This window comes from Sphaerodactylus townsendi, linkage group LG16 (assembly GCF_021028975.2).
Source record: "Sphaerodactylus townsendi isolate TG3544 linkage group LG16, MPM_Stown_v2.3, whole genome shotgun sequence".
Classification (NCBI taxonomy): domain Eukaryota; kingdom Metazoa; phylum Chordata; class Lepidosauria; order Squamata; family Sphaerodactylidae; genus Sphaerodactylus; species Sphaerodactylus townsendi.
Window position 1 is genome coordinate 14,993,551 of NC_059440.1, and position 19,230 is coordinate 15,012,780.

A 19,230-nucleotide genomic window follows, 5' to 3' on the forward strand; every position below is an offset into this window, starting at 1 on the left:
ACAACAACAACAACCCAGTGAGGTAGGTTAGGCTGAGAGAGTGACTGGTCCAAGGTCCCCCAGCGTACTTCCGTGACAAAGTGCGGATTTGAGCCTGGCTGTTCCAGAACCTTGTTTAGATTCCTAATCCATCTTCAGTGCAATTTGCAGCCGGTGATTCTAATGTGAGGAATAGCGGAAACTCTTTGCAAAACAATCAGAAAGTAGGATTGAAAGTGCGTTTATCCCGCATGTACGGAAGGGCCAATTAATTGGAATGACTTCACTTTTCAGTAGCTTAAGCGAAAACGTTAAATTATTTCCTCCTTTTGCTTGCAAACGCCTGGGCTGTTTCCCTTTTGCTTGCAAATGGAATCCCACATACATTCCTCACACTTAGAATATCAACGAGAAGAGTTCTGCCATGTTAATTTTCTATGTGCAAGGAAGAGGGTTTTTTTAAAAAATGTGGAGGTGATAGCAACTTTTGCAGTTATCTGAATTCTGTCTCTTGGAAAATCCCTGTTTATTAACCCTAATGAGACTCGTTTTACTCCTCACAGGGGCAAGCAGGGCTGACTTTCAGAAAGAGGAACAAGGAAGCTCTTCGTAAGTGATGGGGTTATTTACGTCTCTGCTCCAGTGAGCCAACCGGTAGATGTTACGTGTCATTTCCTGTGTGCCTTGTGCCAATTCTTTACGGGACCTGGGAGAGAAATCAAGGATCTGGTATTTGTATTCTCATGGCTGGGTGGGCAGCATAAAGCAAGTCTCCTTGGACTGGCTGTCAGTAGCCATTGCAAGTGGGGAAATAGGGATCCTTAAAAGCACATATGACCTTCTTTGGGATTTGTGGAATGTCCTCTGGGATGGCCATATGACCCCCATTAAGAATTAATGGTTTATAGCAGAGGTGGGATCCAGCAGGTTCTCTATGTAAGCCCCGAGAGTAGGTTGGCTAATTACCGCTTGTGTGCCGTAGAGGGGGTTACTTTCAATTGTGATTTTGCCACATGATTTTTGCCTTAGTTACGCCCCTCCTCTCAGCAGTAGCACGCAGAACTTGAAGCAGTCTAGCAGGAGGTGCACCGGCGTGCGTGGCAGCCTGCGCCTGCGTGCATTCGTTTCTTGCCCAAGGACCGGCGCAGTGGCTGAGTCCTTGCCACAGCCCTGCCTAGGAATGCCCCGCCCCCGGAATGCCCGGCCATGCCTGTTGTGCCCTGCCCAGCCCCATTGGCGCTACGCCACAGTTTGAATCCCACCACCATGTTACTAAAATTTTTGGATCCCACCACTGGTTTATAGGTTAGGACAGCAGTGTTCACTAGTCACTCAACAGTGCCATTTTTACTTCCAACCCTGGCGCAGGATCCCTACCTCAGCTGACTCCCAGCTTATCCATTTCTCTGCTGGTGACTGTTTCTAGGTGGGAACCAACTGCCAGCCAAAAGCCCTCCCAGGCCTTGCCAGTTTTCCCGAAGTACAACATTGGGTACCAGCTGAGGGATGGTGCTCAGAAGAGTCCCAGGTGGCATGTCAAAGAGCCACATATGATTCCCAAGTCCCTGAGTGCTAGGATATCGATTGAGCTATATCTATAGCGAGACTGTGGTGTATCTGATACCTCAGTCCTGTGAGGTAGGTTAGGCTGAGACAGCAACTGACCCAAGGTTACCTCGTGAATTTCCAGGCATGAGTAGGGATTCAAACCTTGGCCTCTAAGATCCTAGTCTGACACTCTAACCACTATACTTTACTAGCTCAAAGTATGATTCTTATCCAAATGTCACCCTCAGCAATCAGGCCTTTTCTTTTTTTTTTTTTTTTTTTCTTTTCTTTTCTTTCTTTTTCTTTTTTTCCTTCTTCTTTCTTTTTCTTTCCTTTTCCTTTCTTTTCTTTCTTTTCCTCCTTCCTTCCTTCCTTCCTTCCTTCCTCTTCCTCTTCCTTTTCCTTCCTTCCTTCCTTTTCCTTCCTTCCTTCCTTCCTTCCTTCCTTCCTTCCTTCCTTCCTTCCTTCCTTCCTTCCTTCCTTCCTTCCTTCCTTCCTTCCTTCCTTCCTTCCTTCCTTCCTTCCTTCCTTCCTTCCTTCCTTCCCTATGATATGGCAGATCTTGCTGCTATTTTTTAAAGTCTGCAATTGCCAGCCATTGTGCAAGAGCTGCCATCTATCCCACACCACGGCTCTTTTCACTAAAAGCTCCTTCTTTCTCTCCCAGCATTGTGTGGTGGTTAAAAGCAGGTGGATTCTAATCTGGAGAACCGGGTTTGATTCCCCACTCCTCCATCTGAGTGGCAGAGGCTTATCTGGTGAATCAGATGTGTTTCCGCACTCCTACATTCCCGCTGGGTGACCTTGGGCTAGTCACAAGTCTTTGGGACTCTCACAGCCCCACCTACCTCACAAGGTGTCTGTTGCGGGGAGAGGAAGAGAAAGGAGCTTGTAAGCCACCTTGAATCTCCTTACAGGAGTGAAAGGTGGAATATAAATCCAAACTCTTCTTCTTCCCTTCATTAAGACGCAAGCGTTTTGGACCTCTGCAAAGAGAAAAAAAAATGTGGTGGTGCTTTTTTGAGTGGGCTGTGTGACACTGCATGGTTAAAACAGGGATCCTTCTCTAAGAAAATGTTAGTGAATTTTGATGGAAAGACAGGATAGCTTGTTAACACGGGGATTCACCAACGTTACCTCAGAGAGGGGGAAATGAATGTCATTAAATTAGCAAACGCCTCTATGCCAAAGTGACAGAACCCTGCTCATTTGTTAACCTTTCTGGGGGTGATGGTGGCACTTTTCTTCTCTGAGGAAAGCAGTGTGGAGAAAACGAAATCTGAATAAATTAATAAAACGGACATTCTTTTGTTTATAGGGTGACCCTGGCAAGAAAGGTGAAGAAGGAGAGAAAGGTGCTGAGGTAAGAATTCTTTCAACTCAGTAGAGCCATCACTAGGTTAAGAGCAGTGGATGGAGGCCAGGTTTGATCCAGGTTTGAGTGGTGGACTCTTATCTGCTGAACTGGATTTGTTTTCTCTGCTCCTCCACATGAAGCCTGCTGGGTGACCTTGGGCGAGACACAGTTCTCTCAGAATTCTCTCAGCTTCACTTACCTCACGAGGGGTCTGTTGTGGGGAGAGGAGGGGAAAGGAGTTTGTAAGCCACCTTGAGTCTCCTTACAGGAGAGAAAGGCAATGTATAAATCCAAACTCTCCTTCTTCTCCTGACCCCCTCCCCCTCCCCCCAACCACAAGGCACCATGAGAATTATATGGATCAGACCAAAGATTTAGCATTCTGTTTCCAAAAAGCTGGTCTCTGAATGCCTCTGAGAAGTTCAAGAGCCCTTCCCAAACATCTGGCAATCCAAGATATTCTGCTGCTGTATATGAAGCTCCAATTAGCTATCACAACTAATAGCTTAGGACAGGACCAACCCACTATGAAATTTTTCTAAACCCTTTCGGATGGCTGGACTCATATAGTTTTGCTTTGCCAAAGAGGTTTAATTGGGGCTCAATCTAGCAGCTCTGGGAGAGTGATCTGAATTGGGACCACAGGATTGGGAAGGAGGGCGTCCTTTTTCATTCCAGCCGTTTCTTCAGTTGGAAGTTCTTCTCCCTGGGTTAATTTCTACTTCAAAAGTGGGGGGGGGGGGGCATAGACATTATGATGGAGTTCTGTGCTTCCTCCTATTTGTTTGTCAATTTGTATTGCTATATTTCTTTGCTTTGAATATTCAGCAGAGAGAAAAACAGGGTTGAAATGCTTAAATGTAGTAAAGTTTCCCCTTCGGTCATGTCCGACCCCGGCATATCACTGCGAGCAGTGATTTTATAGGCAAGCCTCTTTTGTGGGGTGGTTTGCCATTGCTTTCCCCAGCTATTCTTTACCCCCTAGCTATGAGTTAGGTACTCATTTACCCACCAAGAAATGGATGGATGGCTGAGTTGGCCATGAGCCAGCTGCCAGGATATCTGACCCACAGGGGGCTCGAACTCCTGACCGTGTGAGTGGCAGTGTAAGCACTTAACCACTACGCCACGCGACTCTTGCTTAAATGTACACATGTGGAAATAAATCACAACTGCTTGATACTGGGGGTTCTTTCCCGTTTTCTCCCCATTGTAGGGTGAAGGAGTCCAGCAGCTTCGAGAAGCCCTGAAGATTTTAGCTGAGAGGGTGTTAATTTTAGAGCACATGATAGGAATTCATGGTGAGTGTCAGACTGGTGTTTCGCTTGCCACACACAAATTCTGGCACATTTTTACACCTCCCTTTTTGCAATGCTGAGGACTGGGGACTTGGTTTATACATTCAGGTGTTCCCTGGAAAAGGACCATTGGATTTCTGTTCTGTAAAACCATGTTACGGGATGCCTGTTGTGGTTTTGTAGGAGAGGAAACTTTTAGGTTACTGTTTGATGAGGCGCAGCTCTGAGCAGCCTGTTGACTGATTTGATTATTTTTTATTGATCTGTTGCTACTGGAAACCAGTTATGATCATTGCGGGCTCTGTCCTGGGGAGTTTCACATGGCACAGTTCTATCCGTCGGTCAGTCATTGTTTAATGCATGCAACCATGGGCCATTAAAATATAAAAACAGAACACACACGCATGCACACACACACTCCAGATTAGAGTCCACCGCTCTTAACCACTACACCACATTGGTCCGGGATCCTGTAGGTTTTTTGCCTTTGAGAGCCAGCGTGATGCAGTGGTTAAGAGCAGGTGGATTCTAATCTGGAGAACCCAGTTTGATTCCCCACTCCTCCACCTGAGTGGCAGAGGCTTATCTGATGAACCAGATGTGTTTCCGCACTCCTACATTCCTGCTGGGTGACCTTGGGCTAGTCACAGTTCTTTGGAACTCTCTTAGCCCCACCTACCTCACAAGGTGTCTATTGTGGGGAGAGGTAGGGAAAGGAGTTTGCAAGCCTCTTTGAGTCTCCTTACAGTAGAGAAAGGTGGGGTATAAATCCAAACTACTCCTTCTCCTCCTCTTCTTCTTCTTTGATTCTCCACTCCTCCACTTAAGCAGCGGATTCTAACCTGGTGAACTGGATTTGTTTCTCTGCTCCTCCACATGCAGCCTGCTGGGTTACCTTGGGCTAGTCATATATATATATATATATATGCACTCCTACCCAGCCTGCTGGGTTACCTTGGGCTAGTCATATATATATATATATATGCACTCCTACGTTATATATATATGCATACATAGGGGGGAAAAGAAATGCTATACAACATACAATTCCATATATATAATTGCAAAAAAAGCAAAAAAAAGAGAAATGCTATAAAACATACAATTCCATATATATTGCAAAAATCTTGCCCCAATTAACAGAGAAAAAAGTATTACTATGCAAACGTAAAACAACACAGCAAACAACATACAGGTAAAATTGCCTCCTAAAACGGTTAAAAGGAAATAGTACCTTCTTTACTTGCAATTGTATTGCTCATGCTTATTAAGCTCCACGTAAAGCCCTTAGGATAAATCATTCGTATCTTTGGGGTTGGTTGTCATCGATAATGCAGGTGATGCCCAGCTCTCTATATTCTGCTCTAGGTTTTCCTTTGTTTTCAGATCCTTTATCTTCCGTTGAACCAGGCTCAGGACATGATGTGATCCTGGGTGCCCCGCTGCGAGCCAACGCGAAAATCAAGCGACACCACGCAAACCGGATCCTCTCTTCGCTGCTGGATGATAACGAGACCAAAGGAAGGAGCAACAGAAGTAAATAGGACATCAGTAAGTTGCCTGATTGCCAACCTCTCTTTGTAGGAGGCAAGCTTTGTTGCCCATGGGCATCGTTCCCTGAAACCTTTGGCCTGTCTACGTTAACAACAACAACAACAACAACAATCATTTTATCATTTAGACTTTCCATTGACTTGCTGGCCATAGTCAGTCCCCTGCCTCCACCTTCCGTCTTGATAATTTGGAGAGCAGGAGGAAAAAAATGGGGCAAGCTGAACTGTGTTTATTGTGACACTGTAGGAATTTCCCTCTTTATGGTCTTTACCACAGAGATTAGGGGAAATTATAGAGCATCTCCTGGAAGTAACATCACATCCTCCTGAATCTCTACCCTTCTATTATAAATGTATTATCTCATTGGAGCAGGTCCCCGACAAAGGGATCAGGAAAACGGAATAAAGGAGAAGGAAGGGGAGGCAGGAATTTTTCCAGGTGGAGCTGCTATTCTGGTAGACATAGCACCACTTAAATTGGAAGAAAACCCTTTACACTAGCCTAATGTAGGATGTAGCCCACTGTTATGTACTTGTATACTTTTGCTGGCTGAAACCTTTTTTTAAAAAAATCTGTACTTTTATTGATAGGTCCAACAGCGAAGGATGAAGAAATTCCAGAGACCGGGGCACCATTTGACTCCTGTCGGAAGTCCCTGCAGGTCAGGATGGAACGCATGTCGGAATAGGATACATTCCTTGAACTCTCCGTGAGCTTTCAAGTGCATACCTGACACTTGGTACAAGTCATATTTCTGTCCTTGTGTACATGTCCACCTCAGGTGATAACATTCATGCCCAGAAACCGTACGATGGCCACCAGTATCTCAAAGGGTATCCTGGTGTCTCTTAAATCAGTGGTTTTTTAAACTTCTGCCCCTCACAGAACTTTTCCCCGCTTGCTGAGAAACTGCCGTGGTGTGCTTTTTGCTGTGTTTCCTGTGGTACCTGGATGTGTTCTAGAAGATTCCAGGGAATGTGCTAGGCTGTGTGATCCATTCACACAGAGCATGGGACAGGTCCATAGAGGCTCATCACAGCTGTCTTGGAACACACCCAACTCTCCCCTATGAGTGCAGAGAGAAAAACATTGCAGAAAAAAAATACATTGTGATAGGTCAGCTTTCTGTCAGAGAAGCTTGGCCTTCCACTGACCCTTTTCTTGAATGAGCCCTGATAAAATTCTGAGGAACATCAGGATTTCTACAAACACTGTTGGAAAACTGATTTTAAATTAATTCTCTTCTCCACCCATCAACCAATATTTAGTGGTCTAATCGCTGCTTTGGCTGCCTTTTTGTGGCGAAAAAGAAATGAGGGATGCTTTTTGAATTTGATCCATTCGAGTATCACTGCTCCAATGTTGCTTTCCCCTTGAGTACCTCAAACTAGCCACCCTGTTTTCAGCCCAATTTTTTCCTCCTTCTTTCATGCCCTGTCTCCACCATAAAATGTGCATTGTGCACCATTGTTCGGGCATCAGTGTATCACCATGCTGCAGATGAATGACATGCATACGTGAACATGGTGTAAATGGTATTAACGTATGCAGGAGAAACAAATGAATCATCGTTGTGAGCACCGAAAATAAGTGGACTGTTGTTGTTCGCAATGACAGTGTGTGGAAACAAAAAGCATCAGAGAAGGTCAAGTTCATCTATCGGTAGTATGAATCCTTTAACTAAATAGTTAAACCAGTATCCAATCTGCCAGATAACCAGCATTAGTGCCTCTGAAATATCAGTAAAATCCTCATTCCTCTAGTCTCCACCTTAGCTGCTCACAAGATTCCGCCCTAGCTCCTCCCATTACCCAAGATTCCATTTTGGCTCCGCCCCATCAGGCTCTTGCAGGCTCTTCTTGGCCACCAGCTCTACTTTAGCTCTGTCCCATCCACACATCTAGCAGGTATTGGTATGATTACCAATACATTTCTGCCAGTGCCCCTGTGGTTTCCATATCTGAGTCAATGGCTTTTCCAATCATTGCCTCACCTTGCTGGGAGAAAGCCACATCTGTTGAATCTCTTCCTGTGAATCAGCTGCAAAAGGCGTAGAAATCCCCCCCCCCCCACTCTCTAGGCATACTGTCTGCTTGAAGTATGCAAGGTGGACTCCCCTAGGCTTTGCTCAGCTACTTTCCCAGTCTGGTCTTCTCAGCCTTGGGGATCAGAAACATTTTATAAAAGCCAAAAGCTGATATTTTCAAGAAGCTGCATTATTTCTGCCCAGTAAAACTGTCCATACTTTCCTTTGCTCCTATGGAATTGCAGAATACAAAATTCTTGCTTTTCAAGAGCTTGTTCACACACCCAGGGACAAAGTGGTATTGTTTAAATGGGGTAGGGGTGGGGCATAGGGTTGCCAGCTGTGGATTGGGAAGTCCTTGATGATTTTGGGCAGTGGCGTACTGCCTACGGGAACAGGGGGTCAAATGACCCTGGGTGCAACTGTGGGAGGGTGTGCAAAATCGCCCCCCTTCTTCCCCGTGCCTAAAGACAGCTGCAGTGCCTAGGAGCCGGCCTGCCGCTGTGGTGCCTGTCCAAGCCACCCCACCCCAAGCCGAGCAGGTGCTGACTGTGGGTGCTATTTCCCCCCGATATGCCTCTGATTTTGGGTGGGGAGCCTGGAGAAGGCAAGGGTTGGTGCGGTGAGAGCTCATAATGCCACAGGGCCCACGTTCCAAAGCAGCCATTTTCTCCTGGGCAGCTGATGTCTCTCAACTGGAGACCAGTTACAACTTGGGAGTAATCCTAGGCGAGGCAACAGATTGTGTGTTTTCTTAAAGATGTAGGATCCATACAAATTATTTGCTTTTATCCATTGAGGAAGGATTTTTTTTTAATATTAAAAGGGATGGGTGGGAAAGAATTCCCATAGCTGCAAGATCTACAGCATAACCCAATGTGGATTTATTCAGAAGTAAGTCCCCACTGGGTTCAAAGTGAGTATCTGTTGGATTGCTATTCTGCTGCATATAGTGCAGCTCAGAGCAACTTCACATTCTCACCATGGCAAGTGTCCCACATGTATCTGTTCCCGGTGGATTTCTCTGATGTGGCTGTCGATTCAGATGGTTTTCTACTCTCCCTTCTCTCCCTATGGGTTGTGTCATGCCGTTCCCTCCCCTTCTCCTGTCAGTCATGTTGGTTCCCCTTTCCTCTTCCAGCTGTTCATAAACTTCAATCTTTTCCGAGATCCTCATCCTCTTAAGAACATAAGAACATAAGAACAAGCCATCTGGATCAGACCAGAGTCCATCTAGTCCAGCTCTCTGCTACTCGCAGTGGCCCACCAGGTGCCTTTGGGAGCTCACATGCAGGATGTGAAAGCAATGGCCTTCTGCTGCTGCTGCTGCTCCCGAGCACCTGGACTGTTAAGGCATTTGCAATCTCAGATCAAGGAGGATCAAGATTGGTAGCCATAAATCGACTTCTCCTCCATAAATCTGTCCAAGCCCCTTTTAAAGCTATCCAGGTTAGTGGCCATCACCACCTCCCGTGGCAGCATATTCCAAACACCAATCACACGTTGCGTGAAGACGTGTTTCCTTTTATTAGTCCTAATTCTTCCCCCCAGCATTTTCAATGAATGCCCCCTGGTTCTAGTATTGTGAGAAAGAGAGAAAAATTTCTCTCTGTCAACATTTTCTACCCCATGCATAATTTTGTAGACTTCAATCATATCCCCCCTCAGCCGCCTCCTCTCCAAACTAAAGAGTCCCAAACGCTGCAGCCTCTCCTCATAGGGAAGGTGCTCCAGTCCCTCAATCATCCTCGTTGCCCTTCCTCTCTCTGCATCTCTTTTTTTCCTATCTCCTCAATATCCTTTTTGAGATGCGGCGAGCAGAACTGGACCTGACAGTACTCCAAGTGCGGTCGCACCACGGCTTTATATAAGGGCATGACAATCTTTGCAGTTTTATTCTCAATTCCTTTCCTAATTATCCCCAGCATAGAGTTTGCCTTTTTTACAGCTGCCATGCATTGAGTTGACATTCCCATGGAACTATCAACTAAGACGCCTAAATCCCTTTCCTGGTCTGTGACTGATAGCACTGACCCTTGTAGCTTGTATGTGAAGTTTGGATTTTTTGCCCCTATGTGCATCACTTTGCATTTTGCTACATTGAGCTGCATTTGCCATTTCTGAGCCCACTCACCTAATTTATCAAGGTCCGCTTGGAGCTCTTCGCAATCCTTTGTGGTTCTCACCACCTATTTTCTTCCCCTCTCCAGTTTAAGGAGGTTTGTACCACCTTAAAGGCAGAAAACAGAGAGAAGCAGTCTGCGTACGCTTCAACAGAAACCCTGGCCAGAGCCCTTCGGGGATGGGGCGGTCTAAAAGTCTAATAAAATAAATAAATAAATAAGAATACACGGTTTAAAAAAATGTGAATCCAGTTCCTCGTAACATTCTGCTGAGGAAGAACGAATGTACTAGGAATATTTAAAAGGTCACATATAGAGAAGCCATTGTATGAGCAACTTTACCATGTAGAGCCAGTGTGGTGTAGTGGTTAAGAGCAGGTGCACTCTAATCTGGAGAACCAGGTTTGATTCCCTGCTCTGCCACTTGAGCTGTGGAGGCTTATCTGGTGAACCAGATTAGCTTGTGCACTCCAACACATGCCAGTTGGGTGACGTTGGGCTAGTAATGGCTCTAACTTCTAAGTGAATGTGGGTTGGATTGCCCTGTACATAAACTGAATGTGCTTTGCTGGACAGGCTTAACTGGGCAGATTGGCTTCTCTTGAGAAGAGGGTACGAGAAATGGAAGCACATTTGCTTTGTAATGATATTTTGGCAATCATGTGTTACTGTATCAGAGAAAGGAAAAAAACTTTCAGGGCAACCACCCGTTTGAGCAGTGAAGGGCTGTTTTTTTTTTCTCTCATTAAGTAGAAAGTTATCTCTTCACTCTCACAAAGACACCCATATTGAGAAAAATAGAGCAATGTGTGAATTTTGTTTCCACTGAATCGACTGTTGACCTCTCCGTTGATTACAAGGCAAGTCAATAAATAATTTCTTATGCCTAATTTTTGGTGGGCAGACCTAACCTAAACCTCCGTCCCGTACATCTGTGGTTTCAGATGACGGACTCTCTTAGCCCTACTTTCTATTCTAGGAAGGTAATGTGGTGCGATTGCCGGGTGTTTCTGGTAACCTGAAGACCAAACTACACTTTCAGTGGCAAACAGGGGGTTTGTAATTCCAATTGCTGCAAACTGGCAGGGGCACAGGTGTGATTTGCTGGGGAAGTGATGTAATTATCTGCAAGGAAAGCGACCAGAAAGAGTCGCTTAACCATTACTATGATCTCCGTTCCCCCCTGCTATTTCTACCCCCTCCCCCCAAGCCCACCCTTGGGGTTCCCAGTTCTGCATCAAGCAGAAACAAGTGTCCAGAGAAGTTGCAGGAGGAAATCTCCAGACTTTTCAAGACTAAGCACAGGGAGTTTTCCCCCCTGCATCTCATTCCCTTCTTGCCATACACACAGGTACAGTGGCAGCTGAGGACCCTAAGCTCCCCTATAAGTCCGTGTGATCATAGACTGTCCCACAAATTTTGTTTCGAGCTCGTGTTTCCACCCTCTGCTTCCCCCGGTTTGCAGGGTGACCGAACTACCTGCGGTTTACGATTGCTGTGAAAGCCATCAACGCAAGAGGTGCTATTAATGTCCGCAGAGCACATTTTCAAGCAGACATTTGTGTTAAGTAAGGTAGTGTAGTTGAGTAAAACGACCTCTATATAAATATATATGAAAGTGATATATTTTTTAATTTATATCCGTGTGTTTTGTTACGTTTGCGAATGTCCCGGCTTCTCTTAAGTGTAATAAGCTTCTTGACTGGACAGCTGTTTGTGTGATGTCTCCTGAACTGGTATCATGCAGATGTTTTCTACTGGTAATAACAGTTTCCTCCGCAGTCGGCAAGCTGCATTGATTTCACAGCTGGATGTAGAGCAGTGAGTCCTGAACAGCAAATGTATTCCCAGAAAGGACGGTGGAAATAAGGGAAAGAGTGCAGACTCCAATTTCTCATTGAACCTCACTGAAAGACCTGTTGTCACACCCTTTGTTTGACCCAAGGCTTCTGGGATGACTCTAGTTTGTGGGGAGGAGAACGGGGTAAGACATCCTGTAGTCCCTCCACTACACTAACCGATATGGGTGTAAACATACTCGCTACCTCCATTCCGAAAGACACTCCATTGCAGGACTGACAGGAGTCAAGTTCCGCTCCCTCTATTGTAGTCTCAACCAGGAAATTGGAGAGTGCCCCAAGGCCCTCTGGGAAATGGTCACCAATTTCCTGGTGGGCATGGCTGAGCCAAGCATCTCTAGTTGGGGGTGGGATGTCTGCCAGATACTGAGCCCCAACAGGTGCCCAGCCATGTTAGCCTTCCCCAGGTTAGAAGGTGAGGGGGTCAAACTCTTGATTTGGCTGTAATCCTCCAGGTGCTGATCTCTAATGGAAACGGGGAAGAATCCGACTTCTTTGGCAGTCCATTCATGCCTTTTACTGTTCAGGTTCACCACCGTATTGGTCATTGTATCTGCGTTTGTTTTTTTCCTATTTGCTATGGGGATTTCATTACTGTATATGGAATGTTTTGTACTCGGCTTTTTCTTTGGGGTTTGTTTACTTTTTTTACAGAACAGAGTGGGGAGCAATATTAAAAGAACCCACAGATACCAAAAAAGCCTTCTTATTTAATGCACTGAGAAATAAAACATACTGTAATTGAAAACAGAGTGTGGTGCCTTGTGTAATTAAGTAGCCTGGCAGGGGAATTGTGCACATTAAAAGATGCTTAAAAGATGCTCAGCAACACATCCAACCCGGTCAAAAACAATGTTTGTTTGCTTTATAAGCCACTCTTCCCCATCAAATGGACTCAGGACAGCTCACAACAGTTATATATTGCAATAATAAAGTCAGTATTTTGCCTTGAAAGAAACACTGGCCATTTATTCACTTGTAGTCTGCTTCACATTGAGCATAGATTCCCTTTGGATTGGATTCTCTGTAATTCACACATTTTCCCCTCTCCGGAACTCACCATGCCTCAGATCAGAGAATCTCTGTGGTTTCCAAAACCTTTTAAAGCATGAATTTTCCTCTTGCTTCACAGGGAAAGTGAAGAGAGACAACATACGTTTGGCTAGCATCATGTTTTCTCACTCATGCCTTCCTTCTCCCATCCCCCCAACAGCAGTTTCTTCCACGCTTTGGGGCACCAATTCAGAGCAATCGGAAGAGCTTTTCAAACATATATTAACACTGCCCATTTATCACTGGAGAAACAGACCAATGAAATCTACATGAAATTTACATGGCCTAGCAAAATATTGCTAGACCCCAGTTAGCACACACACACACCCATACACACAGACAAAAGGTAGCAGAGAGCAACCTCCTCTGTTAGAGGTTGAATGGAGAGAACGGGTGGATAAAATGGCGGCTCAGCTGGAGACCTTTCACAGCAGAAGAATCTCATTTAAACAAACAAAGAAGAACTGGGGAAAATCGACTGCGAAGGTGACAGCCACAGGGTAAGCACTGCATGCATCAAGGTCATTGTCTGTGGGAGAGCATTTGTTCAACAACTAGCATTCAAGTCACTCAGAAAAGTGACTGCCTCTGCACAACACCTCTGGACCTCCTCGGTGGACTCCTCATGCAAATACTAACTGGAGCAGATCCTGTGTAGCTTCTGAAATCTCTCAAGAGCAAGCTAGCCGGGGCCATGCAAGGCAGGGCAGGAACCCTAGTTACGTATATGGTATTCTGCAGGGGGGAAACTTTCTTAAAATAACCAAGTTGAATGCCAAGCTCTGTCTGTTGAGAAGAAGAAGAGTTTGGATTTATATCCCCCCTTTCTCTCCTGTAAGGAGACTCAAAGGGGCTGACAATCTCCTTGCCCTTCCCCCCTCACAACAAACACCCTGTGAGGTGGGTGGGGCTGAGAGAGCTCCGAGAAGCTGTGACTAGCCCAAGGTCACCCAGCTGGCGTGTGTGGGAGTGCACAGGCTAATCTGAATTCTCCAGATAAGCCTCCACAGCTCAAGCGGCAGAGCGGGGAATCAAACCCGGTTCCTGCAGATTAGAATGCACCTGCTCTTAACCACTACGCCACTGCTGTTGCTTGAGATCTCTAAAGCTCCTGAAGATAAGCAAGGCGGGACAGGCTGGAGGGGAACATCCAGAAAAGCAGGCATCTCCGGACACATTTCTCCATCAGCAAGTCACTGGACTAATCTGATATCTCCTTAGCTGCTAATTCTTCTTTCTCCTCCTCTTCTTACTGCCTGAGGACAACCTGCTGTTAAAAGAGAGAAGCACCAGCAAACTGATAGGGGGAAGAGAGATAAGATAAGGGGAGATATAGGCTGATGAAGGAACGCCACGTGACCTTATTTCCCTCTCTATCTGTGTCAGGAGCCTTAGGTTGATTGCATAGGGTCACCTTCTCCAATGACAGGGAGTGAATTTGTTTTATGGAGAAGCATTCGGGTACTTGAGACCCTGTCCAAATAGAAGGAGGAGGAAAAGGTGGAGCTGTTTTTTATACCTCACTTTTCTCTACTTTTGAGGAGTCTCAAAGCAGGTTACAACCACCTTTCGTCCCCTCCCATATAAGAGGCACCTTGTGAGGTGGGATGAAAGAATTCCCAGAGGACTAAGAATTAGGACTAATAAAAGGAAACACTTCTTCACACAACGTGTGATTGGTGTTTGGAATATGCTGCCACAGGAGGTGGTGATGGCCACTCACCTGGATAGCTTTAAAAGGGGCTTGGACAGATTTATGGAGGAGAAGTCGAAATGCATGTGTATAAATAAATCTTTGATCCCTCCTGGATCTGAGATTGTAAATGGGTAAAGTACAGCAGACCAGGTGCTCGGGAGCAACAGCCGCAGAAGGCCATTGCTTTCACATCCTGCATGTGAGCTCCCAAAGGCACCTGGTGGGCCACTGAAAGTAGCAGAGAGCTGGACTAGATGGACTCTGGTCTGATCCAGCTGGCTTGTTCTTATGTTCTTATGTTCTTAGGACTGTGACCGGCCCAAGGTCCCTCACCAAGCTTCATGGGGAGGAGCGAGGAATCAGACCAAGTTCTCCAGGTTAGAGGCTGCCACTCTTCACCACTACACCATGCTAACAAAGACTGGTGGTGTTAGCAAGAACTGAGCCAGGGTTTTATTGAAATGGACTACTTGGAGCCTTAAATTCAGTCGTTTGGAAGACACCGTGCAGCGAAGCAAAGCTCATATCCAGCCACAGCTCAGCCCAAAAATGTTTCAGACTCGGCACCTCTCCTTTCTCCTGCCTCCAGTGCAGCATTTCTCCCTCTCGGCTCTTTCACTGTTCCCTCCTCTTCTGTACTAATTTCACGTAACTCTCTTCTTGGGCATGGTGTCCTGCCACAAACACACAAAAATTTGATATATCTTCTGTCAGGGCGATGGGCACCAAGATAGCACCAACCTCTCACACTGAGCAATAGCTGGAAATGTCTCTGTCAGGCCCAGTCACTCAGAGTCTCCAAAGTGATGTCTTTTGACAATGCTGCTCTGGTCTTGTTAGCTTTGTGTGTTCCCTAATTGTTTTGAAAACTGGTGAAAGTCGGTCTATCTTCCTTGGTAATCACAAACTTTGGAGGAGTAGTAGAGAACTTGTGGCGGAGCCAGAAGGAGGAGGAGGAGGAGGAGGAGGAGGAGGAGGAGGAGGAGGAGGAGGAGATGACAACAAGGGAGGAGGAGGGGGGAAGAAGCCGCTGCTGCCGCCGCCGCCCATTTACACCTCCCTCATAAAATGACCTTATTTGTCCACATCATACTTCTGACATTCTTTACCCTGAACAGTTAGAATGCCTGGTTGCCACCACAGTATTCAAAGAGCAAGAACCTGATTGGTGGTGTAGTGATGAAGGGCATTGGACTCTAATCTGGAGAGCCGGGTTTGATTCCCCACTACTCCACATGAGTGGTGGACTCTAAACTAATAAACCAAATTTGTTTCCCCACTCTTCCACAGGAAGCCTGTTGGGTGATCTTAGCTCTCCCAGAATGCTCTCACCCCCGTCTACCTCACAAGGTGCCTGTTGTGAGGAGAGGAAGGGAAGGAGTTTGCAAGTCACTTTGAGGCTCCTTACGGTGGAAAAAAGCAGGGAATAAATTGAAACTCCTCGTATTTTTTTTAATTTGGGTCAAGATGCAAGGGTCAAGAAGTTGTATCTCAATTTCAGACTCTTCAATTGCAATAATAACAAGAAAAACCTGTAGAACAAAATAAAACCTTTTTTGTATGGTTGCCAAATGTGGCTTGGGGAATTCCTGGAGATTTGGGGGTAGACCCTAGTAGGGAAGAGAGTTTGGGAAAGGGAGGAATTTCTATAGGATGCAGTGCCTCCACCCTACAAAGCAGCCCATATCTTCAGAGTAACTGATATTTGTCATCTGAAGATCAGTTGTAATTCCAAGAGATCCCCACACCTTAACTGGAGGTCAGTAACCGCAGGTAACAACAAAAATTTGTTCGGTTGTTGTGGACAAATGTCATACCCGGGCTTTTCAAAGCAACATTTCATTCTGCTAACTACTTCATTGCTTTTCAGCAGATATTCTGCAGTTTCTGCCGACGTTTACAAAAGAATAGAAAAGTCCAGACGCCAAAATGCTGTCTAATACTCTCAAAACAAGCTTTGGAAATGTTTAGAGTTCAGCCTGACGAAGCATGACCACCAGGTGGGGCTGTAAGACAGTTTGAACTCAAGCAGTCATTTTCAGACGCCCTTCCGCACAGGCAGAATAATGCACTTTCAATCCACTTTCAGTGCACTTTGCAGCTGGATTTTACTCTGCGGAATAGCAAAATCCACTTGCAAATAATTGTGAAAGTGGATTGAAAATACAGTATTCTGCATGTGCGGAAGGGGCCTCTCTCCCCTCAACCAACCACTAGTCTGCTTTGGACCCTCCCCCCCCCCCCAGCTCACGGCTTTGGGGGTAACTTTTATGGTGTGCTTTTATGGTGTGCAGTCACGCCTCACCATTGCCTTGCTTGACCTGAGAACAGAATGACTCATTGTGCTGGAGAGCCAAGATTGAATTGTCTGGTGTGTAATCTGACTTCACAAAAAACACCACAGAAAGAGCACAGGGTTCTGGTGCTGGCAAATGGACAGTTAACTCTCCTCTTGAAACATTGCCCTGATCAAGACTAACTTGCTTAGGCTTGTTTTAGCCCTGGTAGAGTTTTTAAAAAATCACAATGCTACTCTCTTCTACCTCTTCTCATGATGGCATCCTTGTTTCTATACACTATGGTGCCTCGTGTGTGTTTCTTGTATTTTACTGAAACATCTTCTACTGACTTTCAAATGTCTTGCTCTGTCTTAACTACTTATTTTTCTTCTTCTCCATTCTTTATTTCTCTGTTATTCTTGTCCTTCATACATTCAAAATTGCATCCTTCTTTCCCTGGTTAGGAGTTGTTGTTGTTTTTTTGGTGAGGAGATTTGGAACTCCATGAACTAGATTAGGAAAGTTTTAAAAATGTCTCTGTTTACCACCCACTACAAGCACCTTGTAGACCTTTGGTTTGACCCAGCAAACCACTGTAATGCCATTGTCTTCTTTTCCTGGCTCTTTTGGAAACGTGTTTGTATTTTTGGCTGCCTTTGAAGCTGGCACTGGAAAAGATTTCCTATTAAATATTCAGTTTCTACCAGATTAATGCCATGTTTACCCTTTAAGTCTTTTTACTATAGTGGGTTATTGCTCCGTTCTGCTTGCCGATGTCCCAACCCTGTTATATAATGCACAAAAAATGCCTGTTTTGGCTCCTGGAAAGAGTCTTTGTGTGTAATTATTCATCCAAGAGATTCAGCAGGTATAACAGTTTCTCCCCCAGGGGCTCCATTGTATAATTGGATTTTATCTATACAAATTAAATCCAATCTTTACCCCTTAGTTAAGCCAAGCAACAAGTATTTAATGCTAATATCTCCAACAACAAGCGGAATAAGTTGAGAGAGATGGAAAGATGCGCAGGCTTTTTGCCTCTGAGAAATAGTTCCACGTGCTGCTTTTTGAAAAACCAATCGCTGCTAAAACGACAGTTTCTTTTTGAGAGCCAGCCTGGTGTAGTGGTTAAGAGCAGGTGGATTCTAATCTGGAGAACCAGGTTTGATTCCCCACTCTTCCACCTGAGTGGCAGAGGCTTATCTGGTGAACCAGATGTGTTTCCGCACTCCTACATTCCTGCTGGGTGACCTTGGACTAGTCACAGTTCTCTCAAAACTGTCTCAGCCCCATCTACCCCACAAGGTGTCTGTTGTGGGGAGAGGAAGGGAAAGGAGTTTGTAAGCCACCTTGAGTCTCCTTACAGGAGAGAAAACCCTACCGGAATGAATATATCTGTATTGTTGTTTCGCACGCAGCTTTCCCCTATCGTTTGTTCGACATTTTTTCACCCCTTTTTGAATCCAACCGCTGTCTTCCTTTTTTTCTGTCTTTTTTACAAGAAACCTTTTTATAAAGATTTTTTGTGTGTGGCTTCACTTAGTATAATCTGTTTCTCTGGGATATTTCTCTAAGGCCCCTTCCACAGTCTATTGCACAGTCAATTTACTTTCACAAGTGTTTGAAAGTGGATTTTGCTATTTTGAACAATAAAATCCAGCTTTAAAGTGCATTGAAAGTGGATTGAAAGTGCATTATTCTGCATGTGTGGAAGGGGCCTCAATCTCTCCACCATGTGGCAGTCTGCATGGGTAGTACCAAGTTGGTTATATGCTATTGGTCTAGTACTGTACTGAGAGATTACCTTTTCAGCGAGTCAATCTAGAGGTTCTCAGGAAGTCTTAAGATGTGGCAGCTGGTTATCAAAGTACTTTCCACGTGCCCCTTGGTTTAAACACCATTTCCAGCAAAGCACCATTTCCCCCTGCCTACCATAATGGAGGCAATGTATGTACTTTTGATCTGCCATGAAGTAAGCCTACATTTCCTTCAGGTCAGATTTTTGGTTGCACACATATTTTCTCCTCTCCTAAACTCACTGCAGATCTGATAATCACTGCAGTTTGTGCAAACAGGCAAACTGTGACAAGATGAAGCAGACCAATGTACATTTTGCTTTTTTTGGGTTTTCTGCTCCTTTGGGAACTGCTCCTTTGGGAACTGCTCCAACTTCCCCTGCCCATGCAAGAGCAGTTCCGCCCACTCCTTGACCAGCATCTTCATGGGATCAATGGGGCAAAATGGTTATGAATATCAGACTCAAGAATCTCCAAGGGCGTACTTGTAAACATTCAAGTATACTGTGGAATTCTCACACGAAGTCCTGTGGGACAGTGACAATGGAGATTTCTGCACAGCAGAAATAAAATGTCTTGGGGATGTTTTCAAAACTGTTTTGAACGAGAAGTTCGCACAGCTCTCTCCTCTAAAATGTCTCCGAAGTGTTTTATTTTTGTCA

The 19,230-nt window shown here is 45.2% G+C and overlaps 1 protein-coding gene across 5 annotated transcripts in view; it reads left to right on the forward strand.

Annotated features, from left to right (window-relative positions):
• Positions 1-7,514, forward strand: part of COL26A1 (collagen type XXVI alpha 1 chain) — a 129,561-nt gene extending 122,047 nt beyond the window's left edge. For 2 of the 5 annotated variants that reach the window (XR_007246331.1, XR_007246334.1), the window contains exons 11-16: positions 543-588; positions 1,084-1,086; positions 2,846-2,890; positions 4,101-4,185; positions 5,569-5,733; positions 6,327-7,514. Coding sequence is in view for 1 of the 5 variants with exons in the window: in XM_048519208.1 (XP_048375165.1) it covers positions 2,846-2,890; positions 4,101-4,185; positions 5,569-5,726 (288 nt within the window). In the remaining 4 variants the exon portion in view is untranslated. Of the gene's footprint in view, positions 1-542; positions 589-1,083; positions 1,087-2,845; positions 2,891-4,100; positions 4,186-5,550; positions 5,734-6,326 lie in introns of all 5 variants that reach the window. The other 3 variants (XR_007246333.1, XR_007246332.1, XM_048519208.1) reach the window with 3 other exon arrangements.
• Positions 7,515-19,230: the final 11,716 nt, after the last annotated feature.